This window comes from Phacochoerus africanus, chromosome 7, assembly GCF_016906955.1.
Source record: "Phacochoerus africanus isolate WHEZ1 chromosome 7, ROS_Pafr_v1, whole genome shotgun sequence".
In the NCBI taxonomy this organism is placed as follows: domain Eukaryota; kingdom Metazoa; phylum Chordata; class Mammalia; order Artiodactyla; family Suidae; genus Phacochoerus; species Phacochoerus africanus.
Window position 1 is genome coordinate 38,183,577 of NC_062550.1, and position 15,223 is coordinate 38,198,799.

The window sequence follows — 15,223 nt, forward strand, 5'->3', positions numbered from 1 at the left end:
TCTTTAATTTCCTGTTTATTCTCTTCTGTGAAGTAATATGCATACCCTACCCTTTCATATCATCCATCCATCCTTATATTCTTTAATGTCAACTCTCCTTCAAAATATATGCTTTAATTATTTCTCTACCATTTCTACCAACACCACTATAGTCTAAACCACGATCATCTCTCATCAGACTGATTCCACTCTTGTCCGCTCTTCTGTCCATTCCTTACGGAGTAGCTTTTATATATATACACCAAATTAGGTCACCCTTAAAATACCCCACATCTTCTCTTGAGTTCTCATTTCACACAGAATAAAATCCAAAGTCCCTCAGGCCTGCAAGGCCCAATGTGATCTGCCCCCACCAGTATCTCTGACTTAACTTTCTACCATCCATTAAATTCATCCTGCTTGAGCCACACCACGGAGGACCTTGCTATTGCCTTTGTACTAAATGTTCTTCCAGCAGACCTTTGCCTCATTGGTTCCTTTACTTCTCTGCTTGATTGTTATCTTCCTAGTCCCACCCTTGCTGATTATATTCTAAAGTACTCTTCTGCTCCATTCCATCATTCTGTGTGGAATAAAGGACATGCCCTTTAAATTAAATAACGCTAGCTTTTCATAAAAACTTATTATGTTGTCTTTTTTCTTTCTGATTTGTCATGGATCAGAAAATTCTTTTTTTCATACCTATATCCATTCCTGGGAATGGGGCTTGCATTACTCTTACCTCTTTCTTGTCTTTTTTTCTTTCTTTTTTTTTTTTTTGGCTGAAGTCATGTAAACATAATTAGTACTTTCACTGATGTATAATTTCTGTGTTGAAGTGCACCACAAAAAATGAAATTCTGCATATTTGTGTTTTCTTTCCTTCCCCCTGGCACATACACAGTGAATCTAAGAAAATTTGGTATTGATGGAAGAGGAACATTTCTGTTTTCCTCTTTCTGAGGCATTTTACACATTTAGTTTTGTTTTCAAAATAGTCAACCCTCTGAGCACAATATTAGCAAGAAGTTTTTTATTCTGTACAATTAATTTCAATTTTAGAATTATAAAAGTCTAATTGGTTTTGATGATAAATGTTATATCAAAATTGTCAAAAATTGAGTTCACTTTGTATGCATTTGAGTTAATTTAAAACTTGGTAAGAAATATCCTGGTACTCTCCTGAAATTTTACTGAATTCTGCAAGTTTCATGCCATTTTCCTGTGTTTATCCTATTTTAGAATTAGAATTCAGTAGTAATGGACCTTTAAAGAGAATTAAACATGTCTTTAACTCTTACAAAATAAACTTTTAAAATTTCCTATGTACAGAGTCTTGATTTAGAGTATAAAGTGCTTTTTTCACTGCTACTTTTCTGAAATAAAACTAGCACTTGTTTTTCCTTTTAGGTACTAGTTAGGTGGATAGGCATGTGGGATCCTAGTCCCTGAAGTAGTTATTAAATAGCATGCATTCCTTTAACAAACTTGCACATTTAATTAGGCTTTTAAAGTCTTCCACGTATCAGTTCACCATGTCTGCAGATACACAGTAGTAACTACAGTATTTCATTTTAAAATGAAGTAAAGGAAATTGTTCATTCTTACTTATAATAGAAGAAAATAAACTTACTCATAATGAGTGTACCAGAGAGATATCAAATTTAATGTGTTTTTTTCCCCCTAGATTTTTTGTAAAAAAAAAAATGTAGTTACCATGTATTAAAGCTTTTACAGATCTCTCCTATCATGGCATTTCAATTTACTTTGAACCACAAAGTACTATTATGGATAAGACAACGTTGACCTTAAATAACCTGTCATTTGATAATTTTGGAAGCTTTGTAGAGGTCACCTTAAGGGCAAAAAAGAAAACAAAAATTAGCACAAATTTAGTAATTATCTTGATGTGGGCTCACAATTACTAGTGTTGGATGTGGTGAAGAGTTAAAAACCAAGAGTAAGCATGTTATGTAGTAGAGATCCTAAATTTACCCCAAGACGATTGAATGAAAAAATTATCCTATTGTTACTTGAGTGAGAGTTTGTAGCTTGAGATAAAATTTCCAACATGTCATTATACATGGACTCAAGAAGTGCTATAAGAGTTCCTTTGTGGCACAGCAGGTTAAGGATCCAGCGATGTCACTGCAGTGGCTCCAGCTGCTGCTGTGGTATGGGTTCGATCCCTGGTCTGGGAACTTCCTCAGACCCTCGGTACGGCAGAAAAAAAAAAAAAATGCTACATAGTTCAATAAACAGACTGTAAATGAAGATGCTATTCTCTAAAAAACAGATAATTTTAAAAATAGATGTAGTGATGACAAAGACACCAATGTTGAAGATGCATGTGAAGATTTTGAATAATTAAACTTAATTTTTAAAAAATCTTTGGGAAATTATACTGGGTTGCCATTTTTTGAGAATAAGTGATTTTTTTTTTCTTTTAAAGTAATTAGAATCATTACATAAAACAGGCTTTTAAGTTTCTCCTCTTACTTCCAGGGCCTAAAAGTAAAATTTAGTACTACATTGTCACGACTTTGTCACGTGTCCAGTTAATCCTTAGTTGATCTGTTTCTTAGCAGTGTTCCCTTCATTTTATATTTTCCACATAGGAGAAAGGTAAAGCTTGACATTTCCCAAAATACTACTCTTGATAAAAGTAAAAAATTTTTTTGTTTAGGTGACAAACAGCATGTTTGGTGCTTCAAGAAAGAAGTTTGTAGAGGGGGTCGACAGTGACTACCATGACGAAAACATGTACTACAGCCAGTCTTCTATGTTTCCCCATCGGTCAGAAAAAGATGTAAGTTAATCAGTTAAGTTGTGTTTACTCATTGGTGTGTGTCTGTCTCTTTCTGATAACTGAAAAACAGTATATGATCTGCAGAGTACTGTCTTTGGTTGAGTGAGACTTGTGTCTTAGGCACAGTGCGAGGCCCTGGGGATATGAAGATGATGAGCTTTCATACTTTCTGCAGGGAGACAAAATGTCCTATGATTCTGAAGTTGGGATATGGTAATGTTTTGGTAGGAAGTACTCAACAGACATGGGGTAAACATGGTATTACTTCTAGATTATCTTTTTTTTTTAATTTATGAAGTAACTTGTTTTTATATTTAAACAACACGTAAAGAGCAGAAAGCCGTCGTGGCTCAGTGGTTAACGAATCCGACTAGAAACCATGATGTTGCGGGTTCTATCCCTGGCTTTGTTCCTTGGGTTAAAGATCCGGCATTGCCGTGAGATGTGGTGTAGGTTGCAGACGCAGCTCGGATCCTGCGTTGTGGCTCTGGCATAGGCTGGCGGCTACAGCTCCGATTCGACCCCTAGCCTGGGAACCTCCATATGCCGCAGGAGTGGCCCAAGAAATGGCAAAAAGACCAAAAAAAAAAAAAAGAGCAGAAAGCCAGTTTCCATAGATTTAAAGATAAAATGGCATGCTCTGTATCTTTAAATATATCTGTAAGTGAAACTTTTCCTTTGCTTTGTAATATTCTGGTTATAATCCTAGACCTCAGATAGGAAGAACATCTCTCCTGTTAGCTATAGGGATGCTATAGTAGAAAAATTTTGAATAACTGTATTCAAAACATACAGGATGACATACTATAGAAGTATGAATTAAGTGCTTTGGAAGACTAGTAGTTTAGTAATCTTGTTTGGAATGAAAGGATTTAGAACACAGCCAAGTTGTAATGAGCAAAGTGATAAAATATTTAAAAATAAATTCCATTGTTATTTTTAGATTCTGGTAAGCTACTTTAATGCACTATATTCTGTAGTTAAACCAGTTGCATTCTTGTACTTTGTATCTGCCCAATTTTTTTCCCCTTTCAAACTTTTATAAACTTGCTATTCCTAATTTCCCTATCTGTAGAAACAATCTACTCTAGATATTAACCTAATGAGAGCTCTTACTGATGTTTAAAACCCATAAAATTCTGAGATTATTTATCAAAAGTCCTCATTTTGCATTAAAGTCGATCATTAGTTAATCATTTCCTTTGTCTTAGAATTTTAACAAATAGGCTTAAGGTTTAAGTTAGAATTTTAGTGGGAGTTTGTTTTTCTGTTTTGGTGTTATTCTTTATTTTTGAAAATTGTGTCATTTTTGGCAACAAACTATCAAGCGCATTATTAGGACTCTTCAAATTTTGTGTTTGGTGGCTGTCTTCATAAATAGTGTGCAATTGAATAATGCACAGAATATTGTCATCTAATTAGTTTTCTGTTGTCTTAACTGCCTTTCCAGCTGTCTGATGCAAATTATAATTGAATTATTTTTTACATAAATTTCTAAGTTTAAATTTTTATGTTATAGTTAAAAAGTTGGGGATGTCTTTCTGGTAGCATTACTGCAGAAACTAATCTGCATGTATGTTACTATGATTATGTAGTGAAAGTATATTGTATAGTGCAAGTTAGATGGGAAGATGATAGTGAAATATTACTTATTGATGAGAAGCATTCATTCTGATTAGGAATATATAAAGTTTTCAAACTGAAATTTTTATTAAAGTACATGCAGAGAATGAGTGATAGAGATGTCTATCTTCTAGAGAGAAGTACTATATATCAGAATTTTTTAGTCAGAATTCTTACATACACTCATATAATTTGTTGGTTACCATTCCAGTTTAGTTTTTCACGGAAATAGCAAAATGATTTGCTTCATTAAATTTTTTTGTTTTCTTCCATAATTAACTAAGAAGGTCATAAGACACAGGGATTAAGAATTTGGGCTTTAAAACAGTAAAGATGCAGTTTTATATGCAGGCTTTGCCTATAGCAAGAACTTCTCCAAGCCTCAGTTTTCTCATCTGAAAATGGAAATAACAATATAGTAGCTACTTATAAATTTCTGCTGTTGCTGATACTTTTTTCATTACAAAATGATATAGTGGTATTATACAAATTTTAGAAAATATGCATAGGGTGGGGAGAGGACAAATTTCCTGTAATTTTGCCAATTGAAAATAATTTCCTGCTATAATTTTTATTTTATATTTCACGTATTTTAAGGATATGTTTTTACTTAAATCTCTGGATTTATTGACATTAGTTAAATCTCTGGGATATATTTCACTAAAAAGTTTGTAACCATTTTTACTCTCATCAGCACTCTTTGTGCCCTGGAAATATCAGTTATTAACTTTAAGTTTTTGTCAGTAGACAAAAAGAACTTGTTTTAATGTACATTAAAACCCTACTAAATTTACACACAAACGCACACACATGGTGATTTGTCTTTTTTGTGCAGTTATTAGCCATTTTTATTTCTTCTTTTGTGGACTACTTGTTTTTGTGCCATTTTCTATTTCTCTTGAGATAAGTCTTGTTTATTTAATAGAGTTTTCTATGTATTAAGATTAATAACCTCTTATCATTTGTTACAAATATTTTTTCAGTATTTTGTTTTCAGGTTGGTTTATTTTTAAATATAAAATATTTATCATTTTTACTGAATTTGACAGGTTTTTTTTTGTTTTTTGTTTTTTTTTTTTGTCTTTTTGCTATTTCTTTGGGCCGCTCCCACAGCATATGGAGGTTCCCAGGCTAGGGGTCAAATTGGAGCTGTAGCCCCTGGCCCACGCCAGAGCCACAGCAACGCGGGATCCGAGCCGCGTCTGTGACCTACACCACAGGTCACGGCAACGCCGGATCGTTAACCCACTGAGCAAGGGCAGGGACCGAACCCGCAACCTCATGGTTCCTAGTCGGATTCGTCAACCACTGCGCCACGACGGGAACTCCCTTGACAGGTTTTTTGTTTGTGCCTTCTGTTTTTGAGATTATACCTAGGATGACTTTTCTGACCTACTTTTTTATAGCACTTTTGTGCTTAATTCTTCACATATAACTTATGTTCAGTAGAAATGTGTTTTGGTTTAAGTTGTGAATTTTATGGTGCCAGGTTACCCTCCTCATTTCCTTCCCACTCCCTGCCCCATGAGGTTATCTGGTATCTAGTTGTCCCAACACTTTTTTTTAATAGTTTAGATCATAGGTTAGAAGACTTTTCCATGAAGTAAATATTTTAGGCTAAGAGGCTAAATAAAGGATACTATGTAGGTATATAACCATATAAATGTGGAAAACCATTCTTAGTTTATACATCCTACAAATATAAGCAGTGTGTTGGAGTTGGCCTGCATTCAGTAAATTGCCCACCCTTGAGGCTATTTGTTTATGGCTAATTGGAATTCTCCCTTAATATATACTAATATCTGATGTATTTGGCTTGTTTCTAAGCTCTTGTTTTGTTTATCATACTGAATTCTGTGAGAGAATTACAACATAGTTGAATTGCTGTAGCTTCATAGGCAATTTTCACAGCTTAGGTAAGATCTAGTATTGTTTTAGGCTGTTACGCATTTATACTTATGTTTACTTTCTTTCAGAAGAGTATGTTTCTCTTTTCATGTTTTTTTTTTGTTTGTTTTTTGTTTTTTTTTTTTTTAAAGGCCACACCTGCAGCATTTGGAAGTTCCCAGGCCAGGGATTCAGTCATCAGAGCCACAGCTGTGACCATGCTAGATCCTCTTAACCCATTGTGCCGGGCCAGGGAATCGAACTTGTGCCTCCACAGCAACCCAAGCTGCTGCAGTTGGATTCTTAACCCACTGCACTGTAGCGGAATTCCTATTTACTTGTTTTTGACTATAATTATTTTCTCTTTTGAGTCCTTAAAGAAAATGAAAGCCGTTCATATAGGACATAATAGGCAACTCTTTGGGGGTAGTATAATCTAAACAACCTAGAGTTTTCTTTAAAAATATACCTGTATTTGAATTGCGAACTTATTTTCTAGTCTTAGGAGTTCGTTGCGCTCATTTGATGTTCTTAGCATGATCATTTTAGAAGCGCAAACTAATAGTGTTTAGCACTATTCTTTAAAAAACAAAAAACTCTTAAAACTGATTAGAGTGGGTTACTTCCTTGTTTTGACAGATCACAAACGTTTGAACTCATACCTAGCTTTCGTACTTAGCCTACAGCAATTATGGAAGTAGGATTTCTCTCAGGCCAGTTAATAGTCAGTATTTTATTAAATCTAGTATAAAATGACACCTTATCACCATTGTTGTCATCCTCATGATTAGTATTTAACTACATACTGTGGTCATGCTGGTTGACTCTCTAGCTCATTTGAATTTGTTTCCTTCTCAGGAGTTTGCTTTTTCAGATCTTTGTGTGGTTTTTCTCTCACTTCATCCAGGTATCTGCCAAAATATCTTACCGGAGAAGCCTTCTCTCTGATCACTCTTCTCCTAAGTAGCCTTCTATATATTATCAGTACTCCCACAACAACTATATCCCTCTAGATTCTTTGATGCATTTAAGCAATCATATCAACCTATCTCTACTTGAAGTACATATTTATCAATTATTTATTTTCCTGTCTATTTTATTAGAATTTAAGCTTAACAAAGGCAAGGACCTTACCTCTAATTTACTGCTTTGTTCCTAAAACCTAAAATAATGTGTAGGAGATAATAAGCTCTCTCACTGAGTCTTTGTTAGAGAAAGAGAGGGAAAGGAGTTGATATTGAAACTAAAAAAATTGATGTTATTTGCAGATGGTGTGATTATTTACCTAAAAAACCTAAAAATAACCTTTAAATCTTTTCATAGAAAATTTCAGTCTTTGTAAGTATGTCAAAATTTTGTATGTCAGCAATAACCTAATAGAGCTAAATGTAGATAAATCAGACTACTTTTACAAAATTGGAAGTAACAAAATTGGAAGTAAAGGTCAAGTTATTTCAAGGGAATATTCTGAAATCTCTTAAATTCATTTCACATTCACATAATCTTCAAACTCAGTATTTTAAAGATAAAAGCCTATTTATAAAAGGAAGTTAAAGTGATGTATTTAAAAGATGTAACAAATTTGATATATCTATAAAAATAATTATCCAAATTATAAAAGTGTCTTACCCAGTAATAACATTCATAGTCAGAAAATACCATTTTATTCCCATCATACAAGCAAGGAGGGATTTTTTTCTTTCCCCTCCAGTGGAAGAGTAGCCAGTGTCTGTAAGGGAGCATTGAAGTAACTGCTTTGGAAATGTAATTAATATAAACTTTGAAGAAAACAGTTTAGCAGTACATATTAGGAGTCTCAAATACGTGTTTTTATAAATTGGTGTTTCTGTTCTTACCTAAAATTTACTTAGTAAGAATTTGAATGCTGAATGTTCGATAGGAATTAATTACATTGACTATTTCAGCATATATTAGATTATTTTTGAAAACTTAATTCTTTAATCAGAATTATTTGAGATACCTGGTAAATAAATGCATATTTGTTTTTGGTTTCTGATTCATAAGCTACCAGGTCCTTTGATTTTTTGTCTTTTGTTTTTCTGCTTGCTTCCTCCTTTTGTCCCTTTCTTTTCTTTTTTTTTTTGTCTTTTTTTTTTAGCTATTTCTTGGGCTGCTCCCGCGGCATATGGAGGTTCCCAGGCTAGGGGTCTCATCAGAACTGTAGCCGCCGGCCTACGCCAGAACCACAGGCCAGAACCACAGCAACTTGGGATCCGAGCCAGAACCACAGCAACACGGGATCCAAGCCGCATCTGCAATCTACACCACAGCTCACGGCAACGCCGGATCCTTAACCCACTGAGCAAGGGCAGGGACCGAACCCTCAACCTCATGGTTCCTAGTTGGATTCGTTAACCACTGCGCCACGATGGGAACTCCCCTCCCTTGTCCCTTTCTTCTTTTGGTTTTTTTAATATATTATCTTCTCATGATCTTTCTTTTTGTGACTGCTGAATTTCATTCTTATGTTAGTGGTTTCTTATTTTTTTAACCATACTGTGTTAAATTTTAAAATGTTTTTCAGATTCTATCTACATTTAAAAACTTCCCCTTTGTTTCTTTTTCTGTTTGCAGATATAATATAGTCAGAGTCATATTTCTTTGCTGTTTTTGTCTTAGAATAAATAATAGAGTGCTAGGAGTTACATTGTTACCATACCTTTCAGTATATTGTTCAGTGAATTTTTAAGGAACACTTAAAAACGTCTTTCTTTCCTTTTTTTTGGTAATTTTTTTTAAGGGCCACACCCACGACCTATGGAGGTTCCCAGGCTAGGGGTCTAATCGGAGCTGTAGCTGCAGGCCTACGCTGGAGCCACAGCAACACGGGATCCAAGCCACATCTGCAACCTACACCACAGCTCATGGCAACTCCAGATCCTTAACCCACTGAGTGAGGCCAGGGATTGAACCCACAACCTCATGCTTCTGAGTCGGATTCGTTTCCACTGTGCCATGATGGGAACTCCCTTATTTCATTTTAAATTGCTTTTGTGGCCAGGGAGTTTTAACAAAACTGTGTTGTATTTTGAAGTCATTTGTTACATAGAAAATTATTACTATTGTTTTTTTTTTTTTTTTTGGTCTTTTTTTAAGGGCTACACCCGTGGCATATCATATGGAGGGAGGCTAGGAGTCTAATTGGAGCTGTAGCCACTGGCCTCTGCCACAGCCACAGCAACACCAGATCTGAACCACATCTGTGACCTACACCACAGCTCATGGCAACGCCAGATCCTTAACCCACTGAGCGAGGCTAGGGATCAAACCCACAACCTCATGTTTCTAGTCGAATTCGTTTCCGCTGCACCACGACAGGAACTCCTAGAAAATTACTTCTTGACAAAACTAATTTTAATATTTCTTAAAACAGGTTTTGTGTTTGAAGGTACATTTATTGGAGGGAATAATGGTGAGGTGATCACTACTGAGAAGCATAAGAGGAATAGAATAATTAATATTTCTATGCTATTACGGATTGGTAGAAGGACCCACATTTGCCTGTAACTGAGTTTTCCAGTATACATTTTGTAAAAACAAAATAATTTTAGACATTATTTTGGTAGTGGATTTCAGAATTATATCTGGTAACAGTGGAAATAATTTTAAAAATGCAAGTTTCTAATTTGTTGATTCCCTCGACATTCAGAATATTAAGCAAAAGGATAAAGGAGCTCTTTGTTGAGTCGGAAATAACTTGAATTACCATACTATTCTTCAGTTGCTTCTTGGTTTTTATTGTTGCTTGACTGAAGTGTGTATTACAGACTGAGAAACAAGGAAGAATATTGTTGTGATAGTTTTAGACTGGTAATACAGTAACCTACTTAATTGGTTTCATCATTCTACTGATGGTGTAACATTTAAATTTTTTTCTGCTATTTTCCCCTTCTAAGAACTGAAGTTCTGCTCCTTATTTTACCTAGAATTCATGTTGATAAACTTAGTTTTTTAGGTAAAAATGCATATAAAATTAGGGTACTATTCAATAAATTCCCCAAAGGCTGCCCCTCTGATTGCTGTTAATGAAAGTCCTGCATTAGGAGGAAGATTAGATTACTATCAGCTGCTGCTATCATTTATTACGCACTTAATATGTACGAATCTTATCTCATTTAATCTTCACTTCAGCTCTGTGAGGTAGGTAGTATTATTTCCATCTTACAGGAAGGAAACAGAGGCTCAGCTCTCCCATTGGTAAGTGGCAGAATCAGGATTCAAACCCAGATTTTTTTTCTGACTCCAAGTAGGGCTTTTTCCATTTATGCTGTGTGCCCTGTGTCTCTTGATCTAAAGTTAAGAAATTTACCTTTATGTAATTAACTTTCAGCATTTAAACATACAAATTTTTTATTGTGTTATTGCTGTGCCAGGGTACATTTCTTGTTCATTTTCTTTGCCATCATAAATAGCATTTCTACACCATACTCCATTGTATGTTAAATCCATTTTTAGCACTGATACATTTCATGAGGCATGCTTTCAGAGTTTAAAAATGCATACCACCGGGATTGATTTTATAAGAACTTATATATTTGAATTTTTGACACTTACGAGGCTGTCATCTTAACCTCCGTATAGCTGATCAGTGCTTATTTTGCTGGGATGGTTTGAAGGTTATAAAATATTAAAAACTGCCTTCCTATTCTTGTAAAGCATTGTTATGAACCTTCTTCATGTGCTCACACATAGAGAAAATGATAATATACAATATGATACACAGGTGAATGGGTCACCCTACTGCTCTTCATCTCAAGTATTTGTCCCAGGGAGCCGTTCTCCCTTTACCTTCGTCCTGTATCTCCTTCTCTACTTAATCTCCCAGAGCTGAGAGGGGTGATATGTTGGCATACGTGTAACTCAGTTGTGGATGTGTAGCCTTTGTGAGAAAGTGGACTAAAACGTCTGTTCTTCGGAGTTACATATTCAAAAAAGATATACATTTCTGGGAAAAGTAAAATTTTTAGTGGTCTATTCTCAAATGTTCCCATTATGGATCATTCTAAGTCAGCGTCTTATGTTTCAAACCCTTAGAGACAATACTCTTACTCTGATTTATAGCTTATAATGATAACAGAAAATCATGATTGTTAAGGCACTTTTTATATAAACATTTTACCTTGTCACCAACTAAAGCATCATTATATGCTATACATTTTCTTTGACCATGTTCTAGCAATTTGGAAATGAACTTTTAATGTGCTTAAAATATTTGTAATTATGTGGTAGTGGTTAATGACAGTTGTACCTAATAGAAGGACTTGCTCAGGCAAAAAATGCATATTCTTTCACTTTAACTGTTTAGATTGTGTACCCTCTGTATTTCAGAAGAAATATTTATAAGGTTTGATGCATTTTTAGAAAATTTGTTACTGTATTTAAATACTGCTGTTTTTAGAGTAGTATGTAACTCAACCCTACCTCAGAAGAGTCTGGTTTATATCATTAGTTTTAAAACTACTGTTTTATAAATTTTTCTGTGAATTTCAGAATAAGAATTTTGACATGAAATAGCACAAATATGTATTGTTTTTTAAAAAAAGGAAACCTCTAATGTTTAAGTATTTCTCCTCCTGGTTTTCCTAATGTGGTTAGTGTCAGCAGAATTCTTCACTAGAAACCAGAGTGGTCTTAATAGTTAGCTGTCTGGTGATCCTCCACCTATCTCCTTTCCCCTATACCTCAACCATGTCAATAGGACTGCTTTGTAGTCCCACTATTACTGTTCTAGCTTAGTATCTTAACCATTTCCATCCATTTTTGCTCTTGGAATTATCTTAATAACGCATAGTTTGATCATGTCACTTCCTGGCTTAAAATTATTTTTTTTTCTTTATTGCCGCAATTAGTGACCATTTTTGTATAACATTTGAGAAGACCTTCTACATCTGCCCCCTCCCCCTTCATAGTCTTTTATTTCCTAAAAGGCATAGGGTGGGCCTTATTGCCTTTCCCTAATTATCCTATTGTTCAGTCACTAATGTTTCTTAATTTATATTCTAATCATGTCACTAACTTTTATCATATACTCTCTCCACTGCACAGTCTCAGCCTGGAAGTCACCATCTGTATCCATGTCAGATGTTACCACTCTACGAAGTATTTCTGTTACCTCACCCTTGTTTAGAATTACCTTCCTCTGGTGATACTTTATACTTCCTTGAGAGCACTCATCACGCTGTGGCTTGGAATATAATTAGTTGTATAATTCATTCTGTTCTTTCACTAGATGATAATCTAATTTAATGCAGGTGTTTCGATAGTTGCTTAATATAAGACAGTATACAAACATGCATTTACACATACATGTTTTCATTTCCCCAGTTTAAGTATCTAGTTTGTATATAGCACTGCCGTATGTAGTGCTTGTCTCTGTGAGGAATTTAAAAATGAATGTGTGTGAGTTCCTATTGTAGCTCAGCAGTAATGAACTCTGCTAGTATCCATGAGGATGCAGGTTTGATCCCTGCCCTTGCTCAGTGGGTTAAGTATCTGGTGTTGCCACGAGCTGTGGTGTAGGTCACAGACACAGCTCGGATCCTGTGTTGCTGTGGCTGTGGTGTAGGCTGGCAGCTGCAGCTCCAATCTGACTCCTCGCCTGGGATCTTCCATATGCTGCATGTGCAGCCCTAAAAAGCAAAAAAAAAAAAGAATATCGCATGTTCCATGAATATAACATGCCTTCAAAGAACTTTTTCTAGGGGGGGGAAAAAGACAATGTAATACATCGACAGTCATTGTACACAAGTGCCATGAATGTACATGCAGTGTCCATTATATTGCATGTCTATACATTTTTATAAGTATTTTTGGCTTGTCCTTTGGTATTGTGTCATCTCTCCATTTATTATATGGTTGTGTGTTTGTTAGATTTTTCTACCCATTTGATACACATGAATTATTTCTGTATAAAAATCAGGAACTAGTGCAAAATACAAAACTTCTGTTTAGGTTATTTTGCTCTTTAAACTGAATTTTTGATTTAGTTAATATATTAATCAAGTAATTTTAATTATAAATTTATAGAGGCTGTCTTTTTGAGGTACTGTCTTCATGTATTTGTTAGCCTAGTTTGCCTTTTTTTTTTAAATAGTGATGCTCTCATAGTTTTGTTTAGAGTAACTTGGGGAAAAAAAAGTTTGTAGTGATCAAAAATTAATTTTATTTGCACAGTTTGATATCCAGTTGCAATATGCTCTTAGGTAACAGAATTTATTATACAATATTTGTTTTATGTTTTTCTAAAGATTGAGAAATGTGGATTTGACTCACATATGATAATGTCATACAAATTTATAAAGTGTAAATGCAATGCTCTGTGTACTTTCTTTATGCTCTAATATAATTAATTTGTTTCTAGATGCTGGCATCACCATCTACATCAGGTCAGCTGTCTCAGTTTGGGGCAAGTTTATACGGGCAACAAAGTAAGAATTTTGTATTTATTCTGGGATACTTTATTTAAAGAAAACAATAACTTCCAATAAAGAATAATGCTGCCCTTGTGAGTTTATTCTAGAGTTTAAAAGGAAAGATAGTTAATTTTCAGTTTTCCTCATTTTACTTACATAGCAAAACCTCATTATATCAGACCTTTCAAATTCAAAATTATTTGGCTGTAGGGTAGATTGAAATTTATTTCTGCATCTTTTGTATCTTCATATGCAGTATTTTTGAAGATTTGCTAAACAAATTAAAAATAGATATCCTCTATGTTTTCAATTAGAGGAAGTAAAAGGTTTTGTTTGGTCAGTTAAATAGGTCATTTTGTTTGTGTTTTTTTGGCCTTTTTATTAATATAAGCCCATTACCTAGTAGTTTGTGAAATATTCTCTTTGTTTAGCAAATACTTCTTTTACTTTAGCTCAGTCTGGGTATAGAACCTATTTTCGATTCACAGTTCAATGCTTTTTCCATATATAAGATTTTATTTCTTTTTATGTATTGTAATACTTCTATAGCGCTTAGCACAGTGCCTGGCGCATAGTAAGCGCTCAATAAATGTTAACTATTATTATGTCATAAAATTTTTATAGAACTAAATTATAAAGCCTTCCTGTGTACTTCAAATTAATTTTCCAAACTGTCTTATATTAATATATAAGATTTGTCACCTCTGTTAATGTCAGAGACTGCTAATCTCATATATCTGTAGTGGGATTGGAATGTTAAAAGGGATACAAGTTCCTGTCAAAGGTTACAGAATAATAGAGTAACTGAAGGAGACAATCTGGTGGCCAAGTAATTTATCAGCTTCAAATAAAAATCAGTTGATTTGGAATTCTTTCCCAATATAATAAAAGGCAAAATTTTGATGGGTATCAGAATAGTTTGTCATACCACTTTACCCTTTGATTTTGTTTTGAAGTTTAATAGAGGGAAAAAACTTTATTTTGTTAGATAAATATAGTTTCCATCTATTTTTTTCTCTCTCAATCTTTTGTGGCCTTTTGCTGTGAAACAGTTTTGTTAATGCAGAATTAGTAAATAAAATTATTGCTTATAGATGTTAACAGTTTTCCTCTAGTTAAGTAGAACACATATTTCTAAAACTTAATTACACAAAAAAGTGTTGTTTATTTATCCACAAGTGTTAATTCTAGTTATTGAGGGAATATTAGCTAGCAGTTTGTTGGGACTGTTATAGTTTGAAATCTACTACTTTCACCATTCTGGTAACCCTTACATGGGAAATAGCTAGTTGTTTTAAAGCTCTCCTTTATTTTTATAGAATAACTGCAAAGAACTTACTTTGTTTTCTTTTTAAAGCCCATAATTATCAGAGCAAGTAGTAGATAATGGAATGGGGAAAAATTGTGTTTGAGAAGCCAAGGTTATTTAATGAATGAGAAAGGCAATTATTTACAATATAATCAGCTATATAGACTTGGAAAATCTGATCTA

The 15,223-nt window shown here is 34.2% G+C and overlaps 1 protein-coding gene across 3 annotated transcripts in view; it reads left to right on the top strand.

The window, feature by feature from the left end:
• The window catches only part of CNOT2 (CCR4-NOT transcription complex subunit 2), a 155,373-nt gene that overhangs the window by 105,143 nt on the left and 35,007 nt on the right, over nt 1–15,223 (top strand). For 2 of the 3 annotated variants that reach the window (XM_047787192.1, XM_047787193.1), the window contains 2 exons: nt 2,666–2,788; nt 13,680–13,746. In XM_047787192.1, the coding sequence (XP_047643148.1) occupies nt 2,666–2,788; nt 13,680–13,746 (190 nt within the window). Of the gene's footprint in view, nt 1–2,665; nt 2,789–13,679; nt 13,747–15,223 lie in introns of those variants that run through there. The other variant, XM_047787194.1, reaches the window with a different exon arrangement.